This window comes from Eulemur rufifrons, chromosome 8 (genome assembly GCF_041146395.1).
Source record: "Eulemur rufifrons isolate Redbay chromosome 8, OSU_ERuf_1, whole genome shotgun sequence".
NCBI classification, from domain to species: Eukaryota; Metazoa; Chordata; class Mammalia; order Primates; family Lemuridae; genus Eulemur; species Eulemur rufifrons.
In genome coordinates, this window is record NC_090990.1 from 70617006 (window position 1) to 70643482 (window position 26477).

Genomic DNA, 26477 nt, shown 5'->3' on the forward strand with positions numbered 1-26477 from the left:
GGGATCACAAAATGTGGCCATTTCCTTGGGTGCAAGCTAAGACCTAACAAGGCATTATTGATCAATACATCCTCTTTAGCACTGATGATAGAACATTGTGCATTAAAATTTCAATGATCCTTAACTTTGAAATTATAAATTATTCCTGACTTCTTTCCTCATCTCAAACACTCTCGTCAGTAGTGGATGTTCTTTGAGTAATCATTATTTATAATATGGAGCTATATGATAATAGTCTCCCTTTTATTTATTTCAATGGCAAGCTTTATATTAATATAAGGGGATAATAACAAAATACAAGAGTTTGGTCCTCACTCCAAAATGCTCAATTGGGTACATGTATATGTATGAGTGTGAAAGTCTATTTCAATTTAATAAATATGCATTGAGGGCCTCTTCTGAGACATTGTGCTTTTTCTAGAAGATACGGAGATAAATAAGATATGAACACTATCCTCAGTGAAACAAAAATACGGTAACAATCTGTTTAAATGCACCAGTGACACAGGAAACAATAGTCAGTCCTATTTATAAAGAAGAGCAATTTCAATTCATGCTTTTATAGGAATTTCTTTAATGAATATTTTTCCATGAGTGTACATGTGGGCAAGGGTGTGTACTTTGTCTATTTTGTTTATTTCCATTCCTTCAGCACCTAGCACAGTGCCTGACATATAATTCACTCTCATATTTAATTTACAGCAAGCACATAAGTGAGTGAAAGTGAATCATGCTTGTTGGAGAGAAAAAGCAGCTACTGATCATAATATATAAGAAACTTTTAGTGGATTCAAAGGCCTACGACTGTAATAAAGATAACTGTGGAAATGAGCATGTAAAGCAGAGAAATTAAGATGTACAGCCACAAATACACAGGATTAAAAGGATGGTTTTTAAAAAGAATATAATCATAAAAGGGATAATATCCTCATTGGTTAAGAGAAAACTGGAATGTCTAGGTAGGAGTAATTTTTGTTCCCTACACCACCACCTTTAGAAAAACAGGTTAAGCTTAATTTGAATACTTTCCAAATATGTAATTGGACCATTAACTGAACATATGACATCATAGAAAAATCTAAGGAGAAGATAATACAGAAGTATCCATTTCGTTGCAAGTTCGACTTGCCTCCTGAGATTCCTTTGAGTCAAAAGTTCTCTCATTTTATGATGCTTCCAGGGCAATATAGCTTAAGAATAATTTAAATGTATTAATATTCATTTATTTTTTATTTTATATTGTCAAATAAGGGGCATGAAAAGAGAAATTTGAATATGGGAAAAATTCTATTTAAATGATTTGTTGACCAGGTGTGGTGGCTCATGCCTGTAATCCCAGCACTTTGGGAGGCCAAGGCAGGAGGAGCACTTGAGGCCAGCAGTTCAAGATCAGCCTGGCAACATAGTGAGACCCCATCTCTACAAAATAGATATAAATAAATGAATAAACTATTTATTTCTGAGCACATTATATTAATAGATTATTTAAGTTCCAGTCAGCATCGTGTGGTATTAGCAAAGAGCTCTAGAGGAAGGAAAAGATTTGGTCAGAAGTCTTGGTTTACCACCAGCTGTGTTGCTTGGACAAGTCAACTAATCTCTCTTGGATCAAGTTTTTCACTCTACTAAATGAGGGGTATGGACTGAATGATCTCTTTTGTCCCTTTCAGGTTATGATTTTCTCTTTTAATGAAATACATGTCTACAGAACCATATAATTATTTTCTTCAGTGGATCTTTCTAGAAATATTTTATCATGAGTACCACAACTATATAATAAAACACACTCTAGAGTCCTGCCTCTCCCAAGGGAGAAAGATATAATTTTTATGTAACTGGGAAAATTTGGCTTTATTCTCTTGCTTTTTATTTCCACCCTTGAACTGCCAGAAAAAAAAGCAGTTTATTTTGTAACTGATGTTTTGAGCATATCCTGATGACTTTATTTTGATTTGTGGAGCCTTTGAGTACAACTGAGAAGAACCTATAAATTTAAAATCATGGCATTTCTCTGCTCTTCCTCGTTTGCACTTCTCCATACTGACTTCAGCTGTGCTAATGTCCTGGCCCTGCACTGTGAGACCTTCCTACCATGACGTTCCTCAGACACACACTTTGCTTTTGTAATTAGTATTTCTAAAGCTGAAGGCAACTGCACCCCCTTTCTTCATTAAAATTACTACATATTCACTAATTTAGTCATCAAACATTGAGTGTCTAATATGTGCCAAGCATTATTTTCTAGGTACTTGCAATACATCAGTGAACAAAATAGAATTGAGAAGTGAAGTTCTGCTTTCATGAAACTTACATTCTTCTGGAAGGAGAGAGGCGATACGTTAAAAAATATAATAAGCTTTTTTTGACAGATTGAATGTGGATATAAGAGACAGAAAGGAGTCAAGGATGACTCCAGGATTTTTTGCCTAAGCAACTAGAAAGAGTTGCCATTTACTGATCTAGGAAAGCTGCAATTAGAGTAGGGCTTTGCTGTGTTGATGGGGAGTAAGGGACTGGGACAGGAGTAGACTTGGGACATACCGAGTCTGATGTGTCTGGTGGATATCTAAGAGGAGATGTCAAGTAGATAGTTGGATCTGTGGGTCTGGGTGGGGAGGTGAATTTGTGAAATGTTCAGTTTAGACGGTATTGAAAGCATTGAGATCAGATGCAGTCACCAGGGGACTGAATGAGTTAGGGAAGAGAAGAGGACCAAAGGCTAAGCCCTCGAGCTCCAAAGTAAGAACTCAGGGAGAAGAGGAGGAAACAACAAAGGAGCAGAAAAAGAAATCACCAGGAAAGTAGGAGGAAAACCATAAGGCTGCGATGTCCTAAAAGCCAAGTGAGAATGGTCAAATCATGTCAAATGCTACTGACAAATAAAATAAGATGAGGAATGAGAACTGTCCATTGGATTTAGCAACATAGATGAACAATACACAAGTTTCTTTTCTGTTGAATTCATATTTCATGTGCTCACAAATTATTAAATTATTTTTATTCATCAAATAAAAGGGGCTACTCACTTGGGTATCGATATGATACTTGTCATCATTTGGAATTGACCTTGATTTCCTTGAATGATATATTATTGTGCTGTCTAAAGGTGATGCCATTTATCCACTCTCAGAAAAATATGAAACAAAATAAATGTTAGCAATACCTACCTGATAGCCATAGAACAGTGTTAGCAATCATGTTGGAATCAAAGTAAAATAAGTTTGATGTTCTTTAGGTCATGTGTTGATAAACAGAGTAGAATACATTCTGTGTGATTAATTCTAGACAAGAAAGCACTAAAATTACCCTGGGGAGGGATAAGGATATATTGCTTTAAGAAGAGCCACATAAATGAAAGAAATAAGAAACTCTCTCTGTTTGCACCTAACTTTACCAACATTCATCACCAAAGAATTATATGATATCTTTGAGAAGTAAAGTTGTATAGAATATACAGCCATTAAATTGCGGGTTTTGTAATAAGTATTTTAAATAAGAAAATGCATATGAGTTTCTGCCAAAAGCTATAGAAGCAGAGAAAAAATGTAAAATTTTACATTTAAAAAATCAAGATACCAGAATCTGTTTATTTAATTTGAAATGCCATATTTCCAAAGACATTACTAATAAGATAAACTAAAATCTTTTATAGTAAGTTGAAAATTGGGGTTGGAGGAGGTATAAGGATAATCATTTATATTTCTAAAATAGAAAAAATGTTTAAATAGAAGTAAAATTATGCTGATTAATTTTTAGCTCCCTAACTATTTAAAGCCAGCAGATTATTCAGAATGGCTCCCTAGGCTGGAAATGATAACTCTTGAAATTGTCACAAATCACTTGGAAATGACAGTGGTAGTAATAAAAGAAAAATCAGTCAAGTGTGGCTGTCACTGAAATGCATGAATTTTCAGAAGTGCTGGAAGTTGTGAAAGAAAAATACAAAAAAAAAAAAAAAAAAAATTCAGTTAAGCAGCCAAAGGACCATCTACCCTCTCTTTAGTTTTGGAGTTTTTTATTCAACTTCTCCCTTATTCCCCTTTTGGCATCAAAAATATTAAGGATTAATGCTGTTTTGGATATTGACTTGGGGCCTTGTAATATGTTAAATCGATAAAGTCTCTGTGTATTACATCTATATATGTACACTTGTATGTAGTGTATATACATGTTTGTGGACATGTACGTACACATGCACATACATACACACTAACTCAAGAGTTTAAGTGTGGTAAGAGTTGTGCTATGACACTAAAAGGCTTCTTCATCTTTACCAGCTGTTACTCTAACTAAATCTCATAATCCCTCTTAACTAGGCTGTGCGAATATTAAGAAGCAGAAGATAATACTTAAGTTTCTTAGATTCCTTAGTTTGACTTTATTTCCCATGTTTAAATCATGACCCCTGTGAGGCAACTCGGCCAAGGACTCAGAAAACCTCACCTGTTGTGAGTACCCAGGCCTTTGCTTTTTCAAATAAAACTATAGATAAACAGTGTCCCTCTGCCTCAGTGGTTCTCAAAGTGTGTTCCATGGAAGTCTGGTAACCTAAACCTGTTTAAAGGGTCCCACAAGGTCAAAACTATTTTATAACTATAATGCTAAAATATTTTGTTCCTTTTCCATTGATGGTACAAAAGCAATGGTGGGTTAGGTACCTTGACATTACTCAAGATAGAGGCACCAGATTGTACTGAAGGGATTGTATTCTTTACTGGTACACACTTGCAATTGATAAAAAAGCAAGTTTCACATAATGTCCTTGTTGGAGCAGTGAAATTATTATTTTAACTCTCAACCCTGGACTGCATGTTTTATTAATACACTGCATGATGAAATGGGAAGAATACACAAAGCACTTCTGCTGCGCTCCAAATTACAATGGTGATCTCACGGCAAAGCCCTGGTGTGATTGTTGGAGTTGAAATTTGAGTTAGCTACTTTATCATATCACACCACTTTTACTTGAATAAAACAAATGATTATTCAAATTTGAGAATGTGACATATGTGTCCTCAAAAATGAATGAAGTGAGCCTGACACTTCGAAGAGAATGATAATATTTGTTGACAGTGATAAAATTCAAACTTTCAAGTGATAATTAGAATTCTGGAAAACTAGCATTCACCACCATGAGCTTGACAGCTTCCAAATACTTAAACATTTTTCTGATGATAGCAGTGATAATATTAATGATTTTGATTTTTTTAATATTTTATTATGAAATGTGTCAACATTTAGAAGATCTTAATAACTTAGTGATCCAATATTTTCTAAATTACCAATGCATGATGTTACATGGGTAAAAATAGCCATTCAAAGTACAAAGTAGACTAATGAGTTTTTATATAATGGAATTTAAAAGTTCTGTAATATAGTATCCAGATTCCATATTGTAACTAACCTAGTCAAGGTTTGGTATAGTATCAAAAATGAATATCCACAATGATACAAAGAGCCTATTAAGATACTTCTCCCTTTTCCAACCATATGTCTTTGTGAGGCTGCATTTGATTTATAAATTTCAGCCAAAACAACGTATATCACAATAAATTGTTGTAGAAACAGATTTGAGAATCTAGTTGTCTTGTATATTATTCCAGATTACTAAAGAGATGTGTAGAAATGTAAAACAATGCCATCATTCTCTCTAATTTTTTTTGGGGGGGGGAAATATAGTCATTTTTCATAATACATGTTAATGTAATGTTTATTTTTTAATGAATTGTGTATTTTAAAATGTTTTTTGTTTTAATTTCTAATATGGTAAATATTTGTAGGTATAACTTACAAACACTTTGGGATTCTTGTCATTATATTTTAGAGCATGAAAGGGTCCTGAGACCAAAATGTTTGAGGTTCACTGCTCTACATTGGAGCACTTTATTCCTGAAATTATCACTTGCTTAAATAATTTAACAAGCTCAATTTCCTCCATGTAAAGGAACTTGTCATGGAATAGACAACAACCAAGACTACAGCACAGATAGTTTGCTGATTATCACTGTCACTCCAACTAATTAGGGTCACCCTAAATCTGAGTTGGATGAGCTTTGTTCCATGAATAAGCATCTGAATTTATTCATTCATTTATATAATAGACAGTTGTTCAGAGGCTCTTATTTTTCAGGCACTATGGTAAGTAATGGGGATGCAAAACAGAATGAGACAGTACCTTTTGAAGCAGAACTTTTGGAAGTCAAGATGTGTAAGTGCCATTTGGGACTGCTGCTGAAACAACTGTGACTAGCAAACACTTGGGGCAATGAGACTGTAATGATTCATTGAGAAGAAAAGAGGCCATAAAATGTCAGAAAAATCAAAATTTGACTAGTCTGAAATTTTAATGACACTAGGAACATGCAAAGTAATTTACTGAGCTTGTTGAGTTTGTCTGCATTATGTGTTTTGAGGACACATATATGCATAATACGTAGAAGCTTGCATCCTAGTGGAGTTAAGTTGTGTTTCGGTAAAATGAAGAAATCGTATCAAATGCTGCACAGGTGTTGAGTAGGTAAGTCATAGGGGAGAACATCATCACACAGTTGAAATTTTCAACATTGTGGTAAAGAACAAATCCAAAGGGAAGACAAATTATTGTTTAAGAAAAAGTCATAAAGCAGCAAGACAATGGATGACATTATGCTAGTTTTGAAACTATAACCACCAGTGAATTCAAAGAAGAGGCTTTGCTTTTATCTGGGATGTTTATTGTACAGTTCTTAATTCAGTATCAGAGAAGAGAGGTTCATGAAACCAACAAGACTTGGGAGACTAAGCAGCAAATGGACCCTTTCCCCTGCCTCTTTAATTAGGACTAAATAACAAGGACATACGTAGAGAACTACACTATTGGATCTAAAAAAGGTAGAAGGGAGAGAAATTTTCCTTTTGGCCCTCATTGGCCCCCTTATTCCTCGCCATAAGATAAAGAATATTTCTTCTCACAGTAGCAAGTTGATTAACCTGAAGTCCTGGATCCCAGTAAAGGCAGCGGGAATGAGGAGTGAGAAAGGAGAATGCAAACCGAGAAAAGGTTCACCTCTTTTCCCGTTTTCCCAGAGCCTCAGGTGTGCCCTATTCATTTCTCTTCTGTCATTTATAGAGAGAAAGGAGTTCCCAGGGCAAAATTATTTCTCAGAGAAAATCAGGATAAGTTTGAAGTTCAGAGTGAAACATGAGGAGTATAGGAAATAGAGATAAGAAATCAAGACACAAGCATGGAGACAAAAAAAGGCAAGAGAAATTGGGTCCTCCCCACCCAACCCCCCACCACCAATAAGATCTTTCCTCTTAAAAGACAAGGAGCGCATGGCAATGTTGTTTTCCTTCCCCATGGAGCAAGCCAAATGCTTTATAAATAGGGCTCAGTAAAGAATTAACACACATGAATGCTGAAAGGACACTTAAAAAATGGTTTAAAGCAATAACCCAAGATGGTAAGATAAATTGCAAAAGTATTTGAAGAGATAGGCTCTATTCTTTCTAGCATCTTTGTGTTCTGTTTAGAGGAAGTAAGGGTCCAGGAAATAACTGGGACTTGGCAACTGTTCTGGCCCTGGTCTCTTTGTCCCACATGGGGCACACAGGGAACCCAATTACTGGACAGCAAATCAGTGAACGTACTTGCCTTTTCCATGTGTTTCCAAGTATTTCCTCAACTAGTGGTTTTATTTAATGGCTCATTGAAACACTGACATGCCTTGACAGCTCCTGTACTAATTCAGACCTCTGCTGCTGATGGGTTGAAGCCTCATTTCAAATGCTGGTAACAATGCAGTACGTTGTACTTGATGATAAATTAATTCAACAGTAATCTCTCCTTTCCCAGAAACATGATTCCTGTGACAGAATTCCGGCAGTTCTCTGAGCAGCAGCCTGCCTTCCGGGTGCTGAAGCCGTGGTGGGATGTGTTTACTGATTACCTCTCGGTGGCCATGCTCATGATCGGCGTGTTTGGATGCACTTTACAGGTAGGTGCCTAGACCCATGGCAAACTGTGGGCCAGAGCAAGACACCAAGTCAATGAGACCTCTTATCTGTGATTTTTAATTGTGTAAATATTAGTTCCTCTTCTCTATTTATATATCATATTTGTGATCATGGCAGGGAGCCTGAAACACTTACTCACTGAACTTTCTTAATAAAGTAAAGATGGTACTTATAAGATTTCAATGAGCCCAAAGAGCAGTTAACTGTAGTCAAGTACTGTTTGATGTTAATAACATCAAAGGGGAGCCCTTATCTTTCAAAGTTGGCTTTAGAGTGAAATATAGTTATGTGTACCCAGTACCATATATATTGCCAAATGGAACTTTTCGTTTTTCTTCCCTTTTTACACCTACCCTTGATAAGATTTCCTGGAAGAACTAGCATTTTGACAAGATACTGATTTTACCCAATGTTTAGTTCTTAATTAAATAGTAACCCAACCAAAATTTATTTTATAGAGATGCTATGTATTCATATATTGAATCCAGATACATTTTGCATACCTGCCATGTGCCAGGCACTATACTTTGAGAACACAGATATCTCTAAGCAGTTCATTGTAGAGGAGAACTGAATAAACAAGCAATCAGAAGTTGTGTTATACTATGGTAGAGGTGTCCTCAAGGCACTAAGGGAGTGCTGAGGAGGGACACTCTGCTTGAGAACAACAGAAAAGGTGATGGTTCATTTAAAACTTGGAGAGCCAGCTGAAGTTAGGGAGAGGAAGCGGGGGTGTGGGAAAAGGTGCCAGAAGAGAAAAGAAGACTCTAAGTCATGGATGTGAGAAAGAATGTGACTTCTTTGGGAAACCGTCAATAGGACTGGCACAGATCAGGCATCAGCGTGGGTTGGCACCATGCTTGTGAATGGAATCTCCCACAGAGAATGTGCCCAGTGAGACCATGTGAGGAATAACGTTCAAGAGTGAATGGAGAGCAAGGGGAGTGGCTAGGTCAGGTGGCAACCAGGAGAGAGGAGGGTGTCAGTAGTCAAAGGAAGCTATGGTCAAGGATGGCCGGCAGCACTCAAATAACTCACAGACTAACGAGAGAGGCAGCAACTAGGTCATTAGAAATCTTACTTTCAGTGGTTGGAATAGGGAATGGAAGTTAAAATAGAGGCTCTCGGGTAGATGTGACTTCAGGTCGATCAGCTGGAAGAGGAGGTAGGAAGAGAGAGAAAGAGCTGAAGTGGTACAGAGTGAAAGTAAAGTCCTTTTAACACATTGACTGCCATGTGAATTGTATTTAACTCAGGCTAGTTTTGACCTCAGGGCCTCGTGAATGAAGCAAACCCTGTAGTTGGTTCTTGAAAATCTTACTTGTTAATGTTCTTATTGTTACAATTAATATTGACAATTTAATTCTAAAAACATGGATTGCATTGCATATAACTCACACACAGAAAACAATGAAAAATAACAAATTAGAAAGGATTGTTTTGTTTTAATAAAACACCATGGCCCCAGGGGAAAAAAATTATTTTTTTCCAGTGTGGCAGTCAATATGTTAAAGTTGATCTTAGTAATAGTTAAGACAGAGTGCTTCCTATGTGTCAGGCACTCTTCTGAATACTTTACACATTTTTAGCTCATTTCATCTTTATGGCAACTCTAAGTTGTGTGTGCTGGTCTTACCACATTTATAAATGAGACACCTGAGGCACAGAGAAGTTAAGGAAACCTCGTAAGGTAGGTGGCAAAGCCCCTATTCAAACCCAAGCAATTTGGTTCCAAAGTCCCTGTTCTTAATCCCTAACCCCGTGCTGCCTCTTATTTAGTCACTGAAAACATATTGCGCCCTCAGCCACCCACCCAAAAAATGATGCCAATGAGATGCTAGAGTCTGAAAGAAAGAGCATAAATTCATTCATAAATAGAGCACATGGTTGTTGAAGAACTTACTGTGTGTCAGGTACTGTTCTACCAAGAGTTACCAGTGAAGAAGGAAAAAATAAAAAACAAAAATCCCAGCTTTATGGAGCTTAAATTCTGTGGGGGGGAAAATGAGCAAAATACACAAAATCAATTAGTACACTATATATATTAGAAGATGATAAGGGCGATGGGAAAAAAATAAAGCATGCAAGGATGATAGAAGGTCCCAGCAGGTGAGGTAAGAGTTGCAATTCTCAAACAGGATGGCCTGGGAAGGCCTCATTGGGAAGGTGGCTTTTGGCCAAGGAATTGAAGGAGGAATAGGAGCAGGCCATGCAGATGTCCTGGAAAGAGCCAGCCAGAGCCAGGGGGAGCAGCAAGAGCAAAGGGTACATGGTCAAAGGGTTAACAGGACCCTTTCCCTTCTGCAGAGGAATTGACTTCACTTTCTCAGCTTTCTAGTTCTGTTTCCCTGGAGACCCAAAAGAAGTGAATGTTAACTGTGTTACTAGGCAGCATTGCTTATGGCATAAATGACCACTGATTGCTGATTGGCCAACTGCCTCTGGGCTGGGAGAGATCACTCTAGACAGATAGGAAGCGATATCATTGGACTTCTGTGATTGTGGTGACACTTGTAACTAAGCATGCTTCTTGACACATCGAAGATGTATCTATTGAGTTATAGGAGATACTGGCTCCTTTGGAGCACAAGGCTTGTAAGCCAGGGTAAGTCCTGAACCTGCCTAAGTTGGGTCTCTTCCTTGCACCTGAAATGATATGGGGGAAGAGACTCAGGGAGGGACTAGCTTCTGGGTGGCAGTGTGGACACTACGTGGACAGTTGTGAAGATTTTCCCAAAGGGAGAAAGCCTGTGCTGCCTGGCCGGCAGGTTATGACTCTAATCCTAAATCTTTCTAAGTGATTCTGGGGCCAAATGAAGTTTATGGTTATCTGAATAAGTCTGAATGTTAAGGTGAACCTAGAAAGCCACCTGGTGATGTTGTAGGCCTGAAGCAGGGGTGTCTCCAGCCTGTGGAGGGCAAAGCCAGGAGGCCAGTGTGGAGAGCAGTGTGAGTGAGAAGAGCGGGAGGAGCTGAGGCCCGAGACACGATGGGAGCCAGATCACATAGTGCCTTGTAGGCCACTGAAAGATTTGGCTTTGCTGTGAGTGGGATGGGACATGTTTGGAGGATTTTGAGCAGAGAATTGTCATGATTTGACTCATGTTTTAACAAGACCATACTAGCCATTGAGATTATGTTGCAGGGGGTGAGGATGGATGCCAGGGATTATGCAGAAGGCTATGCAATAATCCAGTCAACAGATAAATCAGATGGTTTGGACCAGGGTGGAAGCAGTGCTTCTGGATATGTTTTGTGGGAAAAACCACCAAGATTTGCTGAAAGATTGAATGTAAAATATGAAAGAAAAGGAGAAATCAAGGATGACTCTAAGATTTTTGGTCCTGAGCAACTTGAAAAGTTTGGTTTTGAGCATGTTAAGCTTGAGATATATGTTAAGCTTCAAAGTGGAGATACTAAGTAATCAGTTGGATAGAAGGCCAGGAGTTTAGGGTCAGTGATGAATGGTCATTTTCAGGAGGAAGGAGGTGATGGATCTAGGATCCCGGTGGAAGGATTACCCTTGATTTGAGTGGAGGGGGATCTTCCAGCAGAACGGGAATGATGGCCACAAATGCGTTATATTTGGGAGGGGGGCAGAAAGGTGGGAATTCAGGCCTTCTGGCTTCTGGTTTCTCTGTGATGTAGAAAGCAGCACATCTGCTGAGAGATTGTCAAGATGAGGGAGGTAGTGGAGCGGGGACCTCAAAGAGGAAGGCAAAGATTTGGGAAGGCCAGTCTGGGAAATATTAATAGTAGAGGGAGGGGACACAGATCAACAAGAGGACCATAAATCTGCCTTTTTTACTGTGCCACAGCTCACGGCACCGCTGCAGGATCTGCCTAACAAGCACAAGGAATTGTTTCTCTTGTTTACACATTCCATGGCAGGATGAAGTGCAGAAAAGAGAAAGGACACAGAAAATCTGTAAGAACTAGTAGTTAAGTTGGAACAAAATGAATAAAAACAAGAGTGTCCCTATGAAAAAGTCTACGACGGACAGCCTTTAGGAGATGTGCCTGCGGTGAGTTCAGGAGAGGATTCAAGCACAACTTAAACCTCTTTTCCTGTGCAATGGCCAGAATTGTCTCCTGCAGCACAGCCCTTCCGTGTCTCTCCACTGTCCAGAAGCCTCTGGAGCTCCCACCAGGCCCTGCTTTGCGCCTCCACCATTACCTCCTGTGGTCACTGCCTCTCCCCAAATAGGTTACCTAACCTGGGCCCTTCGCCCATAGGCCTGTTTCCTCTCTATAGCCTTTAAAAAGAAATCTGATGCCAGTTGACTGGGAACAGGAAGCGTAGACTGAGATGCCAAGGTTCTGAGAAAAAGTGAGATGCCCCAAAGGAATATTGAATCAGCCCAGCAATATATCAGGTACCATGTGGGGTCTAGACATTGAAAGAGAAATGCAGCACAGCCTATGCCCTCAGATTGCTGACAGTCTAAAGACAGTAAAAATACTTAAAAATGCCTTCTAACATACAAGCATCTTGATGGTACCTCAGGAGCATTAAATACAATGTCGTCATCTCAACCGCTGGAAGTTCGAGGCTTGAGGAGGAGATAATGGAGCAAAGTCTCAAATAATGACTATACAAAACCAAAATATATATATTTAAAACAGGAATGGAAGGAGAAAAAAATCTGCATTAACAGAAGATTTAGTATGATCGTTTCACAAAGACTACATTGATCAGCACAGTGACCAGGGGGCACAGATGGCATTTTAGAGGGCAGGGTCAGGGGTATTAAACATCCTGAAATGGGTAGGACAGTCCCACATAATAGAAGAATTGTTTTATCAAGAATGATAATGGAACTTCCATCAAGAAACACTGGTAAGGGAACCTGTACTAGAATCTGTATGTACTTTATTCAGTTCCCAGAACGGAGCTGTGGAAATAGATTAGCCCGATTTTTCAGATGAGAATTCTGAAGTATGGAAGGTTCGGTAGCTTGCCCCAAAGCCAAGAGGGATTCAGCCAGGATTCAGGTCTCAGGCTGGTTCTCCAGGGTATGCCTGCCACCCCTGTGCACAGTGCTATCGAATATTATGAAACCATCACCATTGCACAAATGGTGTGGCCAAAGTTCAGTTTGTAACACAAGATTTTCAGTATAAAAACAAGTGCAAAATGACCAAAAGGGAAAATGGAAAGTTACAGAGAGTATCAATTTTCTGAATTACTGATTAGAGTTTTAAAGGTTATTCACTATATACTTGCTATAAAAAAGAATAACTTCCGACCTATAGTAAGCATTACAGCAATATGAAATAATGTATGGTATAAATTATTAAAGTAAAACCACCCAGGATTCATATTACTAATGAAAGTAATGTTCCTTAGGGGAGAAATTTAAGTTCTTATTTTAGCTCTATGATAATCCACTAAAATTGGCTTAATGACTGACAACTTTATAAACAAAGGGTTCTTTGTGAAGCTCAAATTCCTTTCCCATTTCCAAGGTGATATTAAAATAGTTAAAATATGTTTTTATGCCTTTATTTTCCCTTTGTAAAATGAAAGTATATTGTTTCTGATCTTATTTTACAAAGCAAGTTTTGAAAATATGACAAAGCAAAATCTAAGGTGGAGTGAGAAGGGCAGTTACTGATGATAAAATAGTAATCCATCACCTTTTTGAGTAACTTTGTAAGTTTTGTAAGTTGCTTTTTCTGTGCCAAGTAACAGTTGATTATGTGTTTATTCTTAAAAGGTCGGGTTCATATAGGTTTAGCACTATACAGCTTTGAAAATACTGGGGAAGGAAGGGGGTTATTATCTATCAAAGGGGTGTTGATTCTTTCTTGCCCTGATGTAAAAGGATTAAAATTAGCACTCTTGTCTTACTTGTCTGACAAATATTTATTCATTTCTGAGCAAGTAGCTATTTTCAAGGCTGCCATGGAATAAGAGCATTTATAAAGAGCATTCCTTAGATTATATCAGGCCACATAGGAAACAAATGTAAACTCACTATAAACCAGGAGAATGTAGGAGTGTATATATCCCATTCCTGTACAGTCATACACCCTCAAGGACCAGTAGTATAAACACCCAACTTTGTGCTATAAACAACATGATTCAAAAACTCAACATACTCGGCCGGGCACAGTGTCTCACGCCTGTAATCCTAGCACTCTGGGAGGCCGAGGTGGGAGGATCACTCGAGGTCAGGAGTTCGAGACCAGCCTGAGCAAGAGCAAGACCCCGTCTCTACTAAAAATAGAAAGAAATTATCTGGACAACTAAACATATGTATAGAAAAAATTAGCCGGGCATGGTGGTGCATGCCTGTAGTCCCAGCTACTCGGGAGGCTGAGGCAGGAGGATTGCTTGAGCCCAGGAATTTGAGGTTGCTGTGAGCTAGGCTGATGCCACGGCACTCTAGCCTGGGCAACAGAGTGAGACTCTGTCTCAAAAAAAATAATAATAATAATAATGGTAATTCAACATACTGAATAAAATAGTCCAAATCCTGAAAGGTCAACACGTTGCTTCCTGAAAAAATAAGATTGCTTTAGGTCTCTGCTCAGTGACTCCAGGTTATCATATTATGACCAAATCCAAAACAGCCCACAGACAATCTGTTACCAAATATAGAGTTAGCACTTAGAAACCAGAAACAGGAACCCGGAGATGCAAGCCCCCTGGAAGTCCCAGGGGACCTGCCTTGTGATTGTTACATAGGAAAGACATTTCCTGCTTTCTGTGTGTTTGGTGTGGGGGGTTGGGAGGGAACAAGCAAGTGATTTCAATGACTTGAGACCACCTACAAAAACTCCCTGAGTACTTAGCCCAGTTGCCGTGAGCAAAGTGGCAAGCAGGGTCACACTGTCAAAGAGCTTGGGACGTCTGAGCTTGGTGGTCAGAGCTGATCTCCACTTTGATTTGTGGTGCAGAATGAAGTTAATTTTCACTTCTCTAATTTATACCCATCAACGTCAGCTCCACGGCAAATGGCCTTCAGGTGAAATGTTCACAGGCAGTTCACTGGAAGGTACAGGCAATAAAAATTATAGAGTCCAGAGTGATTTCAAAGGAGTTCATTTTGATAATGTGCCCCAAATTCTTGCTTCTACTCCCCTCCAGCAGTCCTCTGTCCCATAACATCTGGGATTTCTAGTAGATCTTTTTCTTTTGCCAATTTGAATTATAGATGGAGGCCCAGAAATTCTGACTTAGATTAGCCCATTGTTTAATGTGAAGACCTCACCTAAGATATGTTTTATAAAGTTTCTGTGTACCCACTGCATGTCACCATTCTACTACGATCTGTGGGGAATATGAAACAAAAATTATTTGGATGGTGAAAATAATTTTAAAGAACAGCCTTTCTCATCTTTGTAGGGATGGTGGTAAAGGCTGAGAGAAACACTATCTCAAAACCCCTGTTAAATCTAGTGCTAAAAATATGCCTTAGTTAGGACCTCCTTTTTATGGTGGTTTATTCAAGCTGATACTTTTGATCTTCCCTAGAACTTTACTTCTTATCATCTATCACCTTGACAATTTAATGTGCAGTGAATTCCTGGCCACGAGAATAATATATGAGTGCCTTTCCCCTCACCCTCTTGGGTTCAACACAGGACATGAATCTGAATGCTCTTCTGAGGTCATCTCATACTATGCGATGCCGGTCAATGAATGGGGAACATTTCCTTTTATCTCACTCTTATGCATTGTTATGATCTTGTTGCCTATTGATTGTTTAATAATACATCTTTTCCCTCAAATAACAAAGTACTGACAGAGTACCGGGCTTTTTTCTATGTGAAGCAAATGAGATTGACTATATAGTTAGTGTCTGTCGTTGATTCGATGTGTGACTCATTCAAAACTTCTGTTTAAAGATCTGCAGATTAAGTATACTATGACATGGAGGGAGGTGACCTTGTATTTCCAGTCGGGGCCCTTGACCTGGAGATCCTCTGTAGTCTTCCAATCCTGTCAGGCAAACAGACCCCCTCTACTACTTACTGCCCTCACTTTCTTCCTCTTGAAATCCTCTCTCTCCCGTTCCTTTGACAGCACTGGTGCCATTTGAGTTCTCTCAGCCACATAGGGGCCCTGCGCTGAGGATTAGGCTAACATTGCGACATGTTTTCATCGTAGGCTAGTAAGTTTCTGGGCTGTATATGGACTCTTCTGTTTAATAAAAATAATGAGTGCTGCTCCTTCTTCCCTTATGCTACTTTTTTCCTTTATAAAACTCTACATTTTTGTAATGTTTATTTTATGAATCCTATTGTTTTGGAACATCTAGTTTCATATAGTAAAAAAAATTAATCCAGTAATATTGTTTTATATGCACTTTTTAAAATATGAAATAAAATACTCCCAACTAGACAGACACATACCAACTAAAACATTTAACAAAAAATAATCCAGCTGATATGGCAAATCCCTCCCCAAAGAGGAAGCTCATGATGTCTGAGAACAGAGCCCCTCTACCAGCCCTGCCCCCTTCTTGCTCTTCTCACCCCCTAAGAATGAGGTTTAAGAAACAGCTTTCAAATGCTCATAGGGCAAGACTACGATAAATATCCTGGGATCTGCTTTTCTTTTCTCAGGGAGTAAAAAGAAAGAAAAGCTTATAAAATACAAAAGGAGCACAACTCTTCTCTCCAGTGCTCAGCTTTATGGAACAGTCATTATTCCCATATAATCTTTGCTATGTATATACTTAGAACTCTTCTCCTAAAATAGAGTAGCAGCCTGACATCTTAAAATAAGAAAAAAGATTTAACAAAAAATAAGATACCATTTAAAATAGCCACAAAAACTCTAAAATGTCTAGGAACTAAGCTAAGAATATAGAAGACCTTCGTAAAAAACTTTTACATGTCTAAGACATAAATGACATAAAAGACATTTTGAATAAATGGAAAGACATTTCCTGTCCTTGGGTGGCACAGAATTGATATTACGAAGATGTATAGTCTCCACAAATTATTTTATAAATTCAAAGCAATATTTATAAAATTCTAATTCAATTTTTTGAGAAACTCTTCCCAAAATTTATATGAAGAATGCTTGCTTATGATGGCAGGGAGGACTAGAATGGCATATGGGGTGAAGGGGAAGCGGGGCTGGGGGAGAAGGAGGAAAGGCAAGGCTTTGTATAAACCGATGGCTGATGATGCACTACACATGGAGGAGCATGGACCATTCAACCTTCTGCTCCTGAGGTTTCCCTCTCCCAACCACACACACACACACACACACACACAGTCACCCCCACTCTATGAACTGATTTCTTCTAATTTCCTTTATAGAGTGTAAGTCAGATGCTCTATCCAAATCTCATCCTTTTTTCCAATTGGAAACTTTTAAATCTCTTTGAAAATATTTCAATTGTATTTTACAAGTAGGAAACTTATTAACTCTAAATTTCACAAGTGAGAAAATTGTTAGCTCTAAGATTTATCATCCCTTTGTTTAAAAAACAAAAATCTACTTAGAAGAACTACCTCTAACATATAGGAACCTAAACTCCATAAGGCCAGGCCTCATCTGTCAGCTTCATCCCTGTATCCCTAGAATGGAAATCAGCAGCAGACACATGTCAGTAAATGGTCAAAAGAATGCATGTGTGGAATGGAGCGATGAGTGAATGAAGAAGTATAAATGCACGTTTTGGCCATGTACTGATGTACATGAGCGTCTGACGTGCTTGGAAAGGGCCTGAGATCTTTGAATTACATTCATTTCTGGGCATTTTGGACCGTAATTTAAAAGATTGTGACCAGTAGAGGAGAGAGGCCAAAAACCGTTGTCTGAGGCCTGGCTGAAGGTATGCTTACCCTCAAATTGAAAAGACTCAAAAGGGGACATGAGAACAGACGGCAGAACTTGAAAGGCTGCCTTGTGAAAAGTTTAAATGGCTTCAACTTATCCCATATATACTAGAAGAACAAATAAAACCGATAGCAGAAGTTTTAGGAAGGAATATATTAGCTCATGCAGACCCAAACTTTCAAAAGTCAAAAACTTTCTGAGAATGTCATGTTGGTGAGTTTCCTATTAGTGAAGATACCCTTCCAGAAATTGAATGGCCTGGTAGAGGGGAGACTACAAGGAGAATCCACATGTCATGAGACCCATTTGTTCTTTACATATTAATAGTTCTAGGCAGTAACAAAAAATGAAACAATTCCTGCCAAGAAACAAACAAATGCATTTAAAATGCAATGTCAGATATAAGTGCTTTGAAAAAAACAAAGCAATGTAAGGAGAGTGTGGGAGGTCCTGCTTCAAAATCGGGTGGTCTAGGAAGTGCTCTCTGAAAAAGTGACATTTGAGCAGAACAAAAGGAACTGAGAGAGGGAGGCATGTGGCTGCTGCAGGAGGAGCAGTCCACTTGAGGGAGCAGAGGAGGACAGCATGGCATGTACAAAAAACACAAGGGGAGCGGCCCCTTTCAGTTTTTTCTTGCTTGGGTCCACTTTTAAGGCTTGAGATAAGCATTGACCCAAATCAAGAGTGTATCATCTGGTGTCCTGGAGCATTTGTGCTCCCACAAATGTTAGGTGTCTTAGATTTAAGTGTTCAGCTTTACACCTGACTTCTCAGGGTTAGGACCAAGAATTTAATCCTACAGTGCCTTAGAACCTGGGACCACATGAATCACTAAAGCAGTTGTTATTTCTTTGGTGGCACTTAACGAGACACAGCGTGTGGCCGATGTCAAGTTGCTTATAGGCAAGAGTCATGTGATTCATCTTTGTACCCACATGGGTGCCTTAGACCCAACAGATGCTCGAGAAATGTTTATTAAGTGAATGTGTTCATGTTTCAGCAATTCTGAGGATTCATTAAACTATCTTATTAATAAAAACAATGATACAAAAATGCAGACTAGGACTGCATCATAAACTGGCAGAGGAAAGCTTTGTGTGGGAGTAATTAATGAGGAGGAAAGAAAAATCAGATCTTTCCCAAAAAGTATAAAAAAGCAGCCAGTAACAAATGATTTTTCTTTGGTAGAGATTTACCACAGCCCTCTGCAGAGCTGGAGGGGAAGGCCGGGGCTTCATCCTTAGAATAATTAGCATAAACCCAATGCCAAAGAGACAGGGCCTAATGTTTGAGTAATAAACTTGAAACCAAAATCCTTTGAGGATATACTGCAATAATATGCTAATAAGAGGTCAGCAAATCCAGACTTATATGACTGACTGCAGCCAAAATTTGTGCAGGAAAAAAAATAATGCTGTTATGGCAAAGAAAAGAAGCTGTAGAAACTGAGGCACCTCATTAGAGCAAGTTAGAGTTATTTCAGTGATATTAATGGAATATATTTTACAGCAATGAAAATTTATTTTGTTTGGGCCATATACAGTTATTTTATAATAAAATTTTAGTTAATTGTCATGGTGAAAACCAGGGTTTTTTTTTAATCCAGGTGATTGTCCGCTCGTATTAATGTTGTATGGAGAAGTATATTGCCAACATCCCAAAGTAGACCTTATTGTTAGCAGTGACTAAGTTCCGTAACTATATTAGTACTTGACCTTGTACCTGTGGATTGGATTTTATGAGCTACCCTGATAGTCTAACATCCTTCGTGTTGTCATGTGGAAAAATGTTTTGTTTTTTTTTTTCATTGTAAACAACCAATTTTCAAATCGACTTTGCTTACGTTCATTAACTATTTAGGATACTTTAGTCTTTAGGGATTTTTAAAAAGTCATTTAAAATTTAGTGCTTCTTGAATAATGATGATATTTTCATGATACTGGTTTATAAAATGAGCAGGATAGGCATCACATCCATTTATTGTAAAAAGAAAATGATGGTAAAATAAAAATTTATTTTATTTAGTCTCTTTAATTATAAACTTCAAAATGCCGCCTCTTCATTGGGGACATCTCCCTATAATCATAAGAGTGGTTAGTTGTGTCTTTTGCTAACAGAGATTGGGAGAGGTCTAGGATCCAGGACCAAATGTCCAAATTCCTATAGCTACGTGCCTCCTTTTCCCAGAAGACTTCACAGGCACTATGTAGGCATAGACAGAGGACAAGAACAGGCAAAAGAACATTTAATTAAAGCTAAGGCTCTGGCCCCAAACCTCACTGTTAGTGTCCTGGTGAGCTAGGCCAGACCTCAGATAACTCACAAGGACTTCCTTTGCCTAAGCTCTAAAAATCTGTATACCTGGACCAGAGAAAGGAAGAGGGAATGAAAGAAACTTCCCTAGCTTATTTTTCTACTCCTTAATCTTTGCCATGCTCAGGTCAAGAAAAGGGGAATCTGGGTAAAGAAAAGGCAAAAGGGAGAGAGGAGGGGGAAGAGAAAAGAGAGGAAAGAGAAATTGACTTCTTATTGATTCTCCGTAAAGCTTGTCTGAGCTATCCTCCTTTCAGGCCCTCCCAGGCACCAACAACTTCCAAGAGAGAGGCAGCTTTAGACCTATCAGATCACACCAGTTTTAAGGAAGAAGAGAGACTTCAAACTGATGACTTCCAACAGAACTCTACAGAGAGAGTCTAAACAGATTGACCCCAACGGAGAGTCCCTGTCACTTGAACTCAGAGGCTCAACCCCTTGTGACACCAAGATTTAATACTTTCCCTTAAAGTTACCATCTCTACTAGCCCTCTTTCTCCTAGGAAAAAAATGAGGAACAAAGAAGAGTCATGAGTTCTCCCCAAACATCAGCCATTATCTGGAAGATTCAGCAAAAAGAAAAAAATGCCAAAGTGAAATTCATCCTGTATATTAAAAGATCAATTTGCCTGGAATGTATGTAGAACCTGTCTTATCCAAATTAATGGTATTTCTGGAGTTCAAATAATCTTAACTTCTAAAAAGTATAGTAACTGAAAAAAATTCACTTACCATCCAACATACAAAAATGATTACCAATTGCCATGACCTCTGCCTTAACTGCAAGCCTTCTATGGTGTCACAGCAAATTACAGCTATTCTCTTACAAATTGATACCATCTATTCCTTCACATAGGTTAAACCACAGTCTGGCAGTTGACACCATCTCACTTAGTGAGTACTATAGCAAATTATTCTTCAGTTATTACAGTAAATTTCTAAAGTAATCATTTGTGGAAAATCCTTTTAGAACAGTTGTTTGTTTGTTTATTTGGATGCTTCTAGTATTTAAAAATCTGTATCTTTGTGCTGTTTATACATCGAAGATAGTCCAGAGATTTATGTTTCTCTTTGAACTCTCCCAATTTCTTTTATCCTACTCCTGCTCACAGACTTATCAGTACACTGTAGGGTGTCTAGAGATAAGTCATCTGAGTACAGAACTAAGATTTCAGTTCCTGGGCATTGCTTCAAAAAGAGCTTTTCCTATATTATTTTAAGAGCATAATTATAGATAAATATTTCAAATTCTTCAAACAACTGAAACAAATTTTCTCTGTTATAAATCAAAATATACGTTCCTAATGTTTATCCATAGCTTTTATATATCCATGAATTTTCTCACATAGTTTTACTTTGAAAAGGATGTTTTCCACTTAATTCATATGTCCTTATGGCTTATAGAAAAATGTTATGAAGCAGAATGAGAGGAGACTGCTTCTAATCTCACCCACCCTCTTCATTTTTTGAAACTTTTTTTCCTAATTCCTTATTTGTTCTGGAGCAGCTTTCTTCAAAAGAAGATGGGGGGAAATATGCAATGTAGATACAACTAAAATACAGGAAATAAAAGCATCCTTGATGGCTGGAAAGTCTGTTTGAGGCTAACCAAGAGTTAAATAAATTAGCATTGATAGTATATATTGTTCCCTCACTCTCAGAAAAGATAGTGTGTCAGTATTTACAGTGATAGTAGCATTATATTTATTAAGCAAAATATCAAAATGTAGAATGATCCTAATGTAGATGTGATGATTTCTTTTTTTTACATAGGAATAAAGGGATGGTGCCTCCAAAATCTGGCATTCTCTTTGTGTATCTCAAATGAATTAGCATTTAACTCTGGCTTTAGTAAGAATCACTAGGCTGATATCACTCAGCAATTTGGAGGATGTGCAAAATGAATTGTTTCATCTCAGAGGAAGGTAGTTTGAAGCCAAATATTTCCAGATGTTCACTGGCATCTGATTATATGAATGTGTGCACTTGCCGTGGCTGTGGTGCTGTGGTTTGTTCTCCTTGCTGGGGGAGGGGTGGGGGAGTGTTTATTTCTTTTATTTACCTGATATTTATTGCATAGCCACTTGGTACCAAGCTGTGAAATCAAAGCATGGTGCCTGCCTTTAAGGAGCTTATTGGTCCTTATACTATTATTTGTTCTATCTAATAATGACATAGGAAATTATGCTTTAGCTTTTTCAGTGTTTAATCCTTCTACCAGAATAATGGCATTTAGTGTTCCTCAAGCATAGAAATTTTTGATTTTGCAGAACTCGAGAAGATTTGATTGATGTTTGGTTTTTAATTATTTATCAATGGTACATATAGAAAATGTACTGTTAAACTTTACCTCTGAGAAAATTCATAAATTCAAAATTCCAAGTTTTTTTTTTCAGAATATTACAGGGTACAAACATTTTGGCTTCATGAATTGCTTTTGTACAGTTTCAGTCAAAGTTATAAGTGTGTCCATCACCCAGATAGTGTTCGTTGTACCCTTTAGGTATGAATTTACCCAACCCCTTCTCCCCCTCTCCCACCTGCTTGATTTCTATTGAATTTTACTACCATATATGCACATGAGTGTTGATCAATTAGTTCCATTTTAATATTGAATACATGTGGTGTTTTTTTTTTTCCATTCTTGCTATACTTCACTTAGAAGGATGGTCTCCAGTTCCATCCGGGTTGTTACAAAAGGTATTCATCATTTTTTATGGCTGAGTAGTACTCCATGGTATACATAAACCACATTTTATTAATTCATTCATGTATTGATGGGCACTTGGGTTGTTTTCATATCTTTGCAATTGTGAATTGTGATGCTGTAACCATGCCAGTGCAAGTGTCTTTTTGACAAAATATCTTTTTTTCCTTTTGGGTTAATACCCAGTAGTTTAGTTCTTTGAGCTATCTCCATACTAATTTCCATAGAGGTTGTACTAGTTTGCAGTCCCACCAAAAATGTATAAGTGTTCCTTTCTCTCTGCATCTACAATAGCATCTGTTGTTTGGGGACTTTTTCATAAAAGCCATTCTTACTGGAGTTAGGTGATAATCTCATTGAGGTTTTGATTTGCATTTCCCTGATGATTAGAGATGTTGAGCATTTTTTCATATGTTTATTGGCCATTAGTCTATCTTCTTTTGAAAAACTTCTGTTCATGTCTTTTGCCTACTTTTTTATGGGGCTGTTTGATGTTCTCTTGCTAATTTGCTTGAGTTCTTTGTGGATTCTGTTTATTACCCCTTTATCGAATGTTTGGCATGCAAATATTTTCTCCCATTCTGTTGGTTGTCTATTTGCTTTATTGATTGTTTCCTTGGCTATGTAGAAGCCTTTTAATTTAATCAGGTCTCATTTATTTATTTTTGCTGTTGCTGTGATTACCTTTGGGGTCTTCTTCATAAATTCTTTTCCTAGGCCCATATCTAGAAGAGTTTTTCCAACCTCTTCTTCTAGAATTCTTATAGTTTCATGCCTTAGGTTTAAGTCTGTTATCTATTGTGAATTAATTTTTGTGAGTGGTGTGAAGTGTGGATCCTGTTTCAGTCTTCTATGTGTGGCTATCCAATTTGCCCAGCACCATTTATTGAATACGGATTCTTTTCCCCAGTTTATGGTTTTGTCTGCTTTGTCAAAGATCAGATGGCAATATGAAGATGGTTTTATATCTGAGTTCTCTGTTCTGATCCATTGGTCTGTGTCTCAGCTCTTGTGCCAGTACCATGCTGTTTTGGGTACTATAGCCTTGCAGTGTAGATTGAAGTCTGGTAAAGTGATGCCTCCCAACTTGTTCTTTTTGCTTAAGGTTGCTTTGGCTATTCGGGGTCTTTTCTGATTCCATACAAAGTGTAAAATGTCTATACTACCCAAGGTGGATTTACAGATTCAATGTAATCCACATTAAAATACCAACATCATTTTTTGAAGATCTGCAAAATTCTAAGTTTAAATGGATCATCCCTCCAATCCTTTGGATTTTTTTTCCCAAGGACTTCATGACTCAGAGGTACCAGAGTATTTTTTTTTTCTTTCCCTATTGCTGTTGGGGAAATGAGCAACCAATAAATACAGACTTTTTAACTCAGCCCTTGTGTTTATTAATAAACACCTTAAAATTTGACAATTTGCTTTAGACTTTTTTTCTCACTTTGCTATCTGGGTCTAAACTTCCTCCATACATAATGTGTTATTTCCTGGCCATCACATAAGTTTTAAACATCATCACCATTAAAAGGAAGAAACGATCCAGACAGTGGAATATTATCCAGTCTGAAAAAAGTGAGCTTTTCAAGCCATGAAAAGACATGGAGAAACTTTGAATGCATATTGCTAAGTGAAAGAAGCTAATCTTAAAAGGATATATACTATATAATTCCAACTATGTTACATTCTGAAAAAGGCAAAATTACTGACAGTAAAAATATCCGTGGTTGTTTGGAGAGGACAGAGGCGGGAGGGACGAATAGGCAGAGCAAGGAGGACTTTCAGGACAGTGGAACTACCTGTTATGATACTGTAATGGTAGATACATGTCATTATACATTTGTCTAAACCCATGTACAACACCAAGAGTGAACCCTAATGTAAACTGAGGGCTTTGAGTGATTATGATGTGTCAATGTAGGTTCATCAATTTTAACAAATGTACCCCTGTGGTGGAAGATGGTGATAATGGGGGAGGCTGTGCATGTGTAGGGGCAGAGAGTGTATGGGAAATATTCCTCTCAAATTCGCTGTGAACATAAAACTTCTCAGAAAAATTTAAGTCTTAAAAAAAGAAGAGAAGATAGCATGTGCACAGCAGGCAGGAAATGATGCCACACACTTGCAGTTTTACGTTTCCATTTCCCCTGGAGACAAGGACCTTGTTTGTCCTAGTGATAGTGATGCAGCATGTTTGGTTCTCATGGATGTCTATTTTTGTGCTCTAGTGGTGATTGCCCCCAAACACGCATGTAGAGGACTTGAAGAATAAAAAGACTTGTGAGTAATACATTTGCTAAGAATGAAAGCATTCAGATGTTTACCCCTTTAGAAACATCTACCCTGCCTTTTCAGGTCCTTTTCTTTCTCACTGGCCCTCTTTTGTACTTGAAATATTTTCAGTAGTTAGCCTTGAAACAAAATCTGCATTTTCAGAGTTATCCTATCATTGATGAGGGTAAATCTCATGCCTTTGGAGGATGGGTGTCTTTTTTGTCCTCTAGCATCTTATTTCTTGGAGAAAGTGCTTAATCAAGTTTGTGTATTAACTGATAGCTTAGTGACGTGAAAGTTGACGCCCTTCCCTTCTATTTCAATACTTTTACCTAGGAGAAATGGGTCTATCTCAGAAAGGAGGAGCGACAATCCATTTTTTCAGTCTTTTTTCCCTTCTCCCCAAATGCAATCTTTTGCTTCTATCTCTGGAACCCACAAGGTTCTGACCTAGTAGCTTCAAGTCCCAAATGAAGTTACTCCTATTCCATGAAGCCTTCCCTGCTTACTCCAAGCCTAAGCTCTTACTGTACTTACCCCCACCATTCACTTGGTGTACATATTGCCTTATTTGCACTCTTGTTTGACTTTTTATATGGCTATTAGTGTCTCCCCAACAAGATTGCAAGTGCTTTTACAGTAGCAAATACTGGTCATGCCTCTTTGATTTTCTTATGATGCTTAGCATATCTATTCAATAAGTTTTAGTTTAAAGGATAGTCTGCCCTTAGTATCTCTGAATAAGCCCTGGGGAATAAGGTTTTGGGATATATTTCTTGCCTCATCATTCTTAGCTCAAAAAAGAAAATTTGGTTTGTCCTGACAGGTGGCAAGTCTGAAAGATCAGCTTGAGGGTAGAACCCCTTGCTATCAGCTATATTTGAATCTGTGGGGTAGAGGGAGGGTGAAGGATAAAGTTGATAGCCTTTATATTGGTCCAACTGCCTTTTTGTGGCTCCACTGTACCTGTTCAGATCAAAATTGATAAGTTAGAGCACTCTCTTTTTAAAGAATAATCCACAAGCTAAATCTGGAACCCACAAGAATCTAGATCACAAGTTAACATGTTGGAATGATGCTATCTGTTTTATCATCCATTGAGAATTTTCTCATTTACTTCCTTTTTCTATGATAATATAGTCATAACTATGATTTAAGTCCAAACTGAAAAAATAATTTTTGGGTTCTAGTTCATAGAAAAAGAATAATGGACTTTATAGATGATGAGGAGGTAGGAAAATAAGTATTCTCATATTCTGTTGGTGGGAGATGTGTAAAAAAAATTCTGCCTTTTTTAGTAGAGAGGGAATTTGATGTTGCAAGTTTGAGCACTGCCCAAGCAACCCAATTCTTCATAATGTTAGTTTGTCTAAACTAATT

At 37.9% G+C, this 26477-nt stretch overlaps 1 protein-coding gene across 1 annotated transcript in view; it reads left to right on the forward strand.

Moving 5' to 3' along the window:
• LRRC8C (leucine rich repeat containing 8 VRAC subunit C) overlaps positions 1-26477 on the forward strand; it is an 82095-nt gene that overhangs the window by 38388 nt on the left and 17230 nt on the right. The window contains exon 2 of the mRNA XM_069478189.1: positions 7835-7976. Coding sequence (XP_069334290.1) covers positions 7839-7976 — 138 coding nt within the window. The 5' untranslated portion in view covers positions 7835-7838. The remainder of the gene's footprint in view (positions 1-7834; positions 7977-26477) is intronic.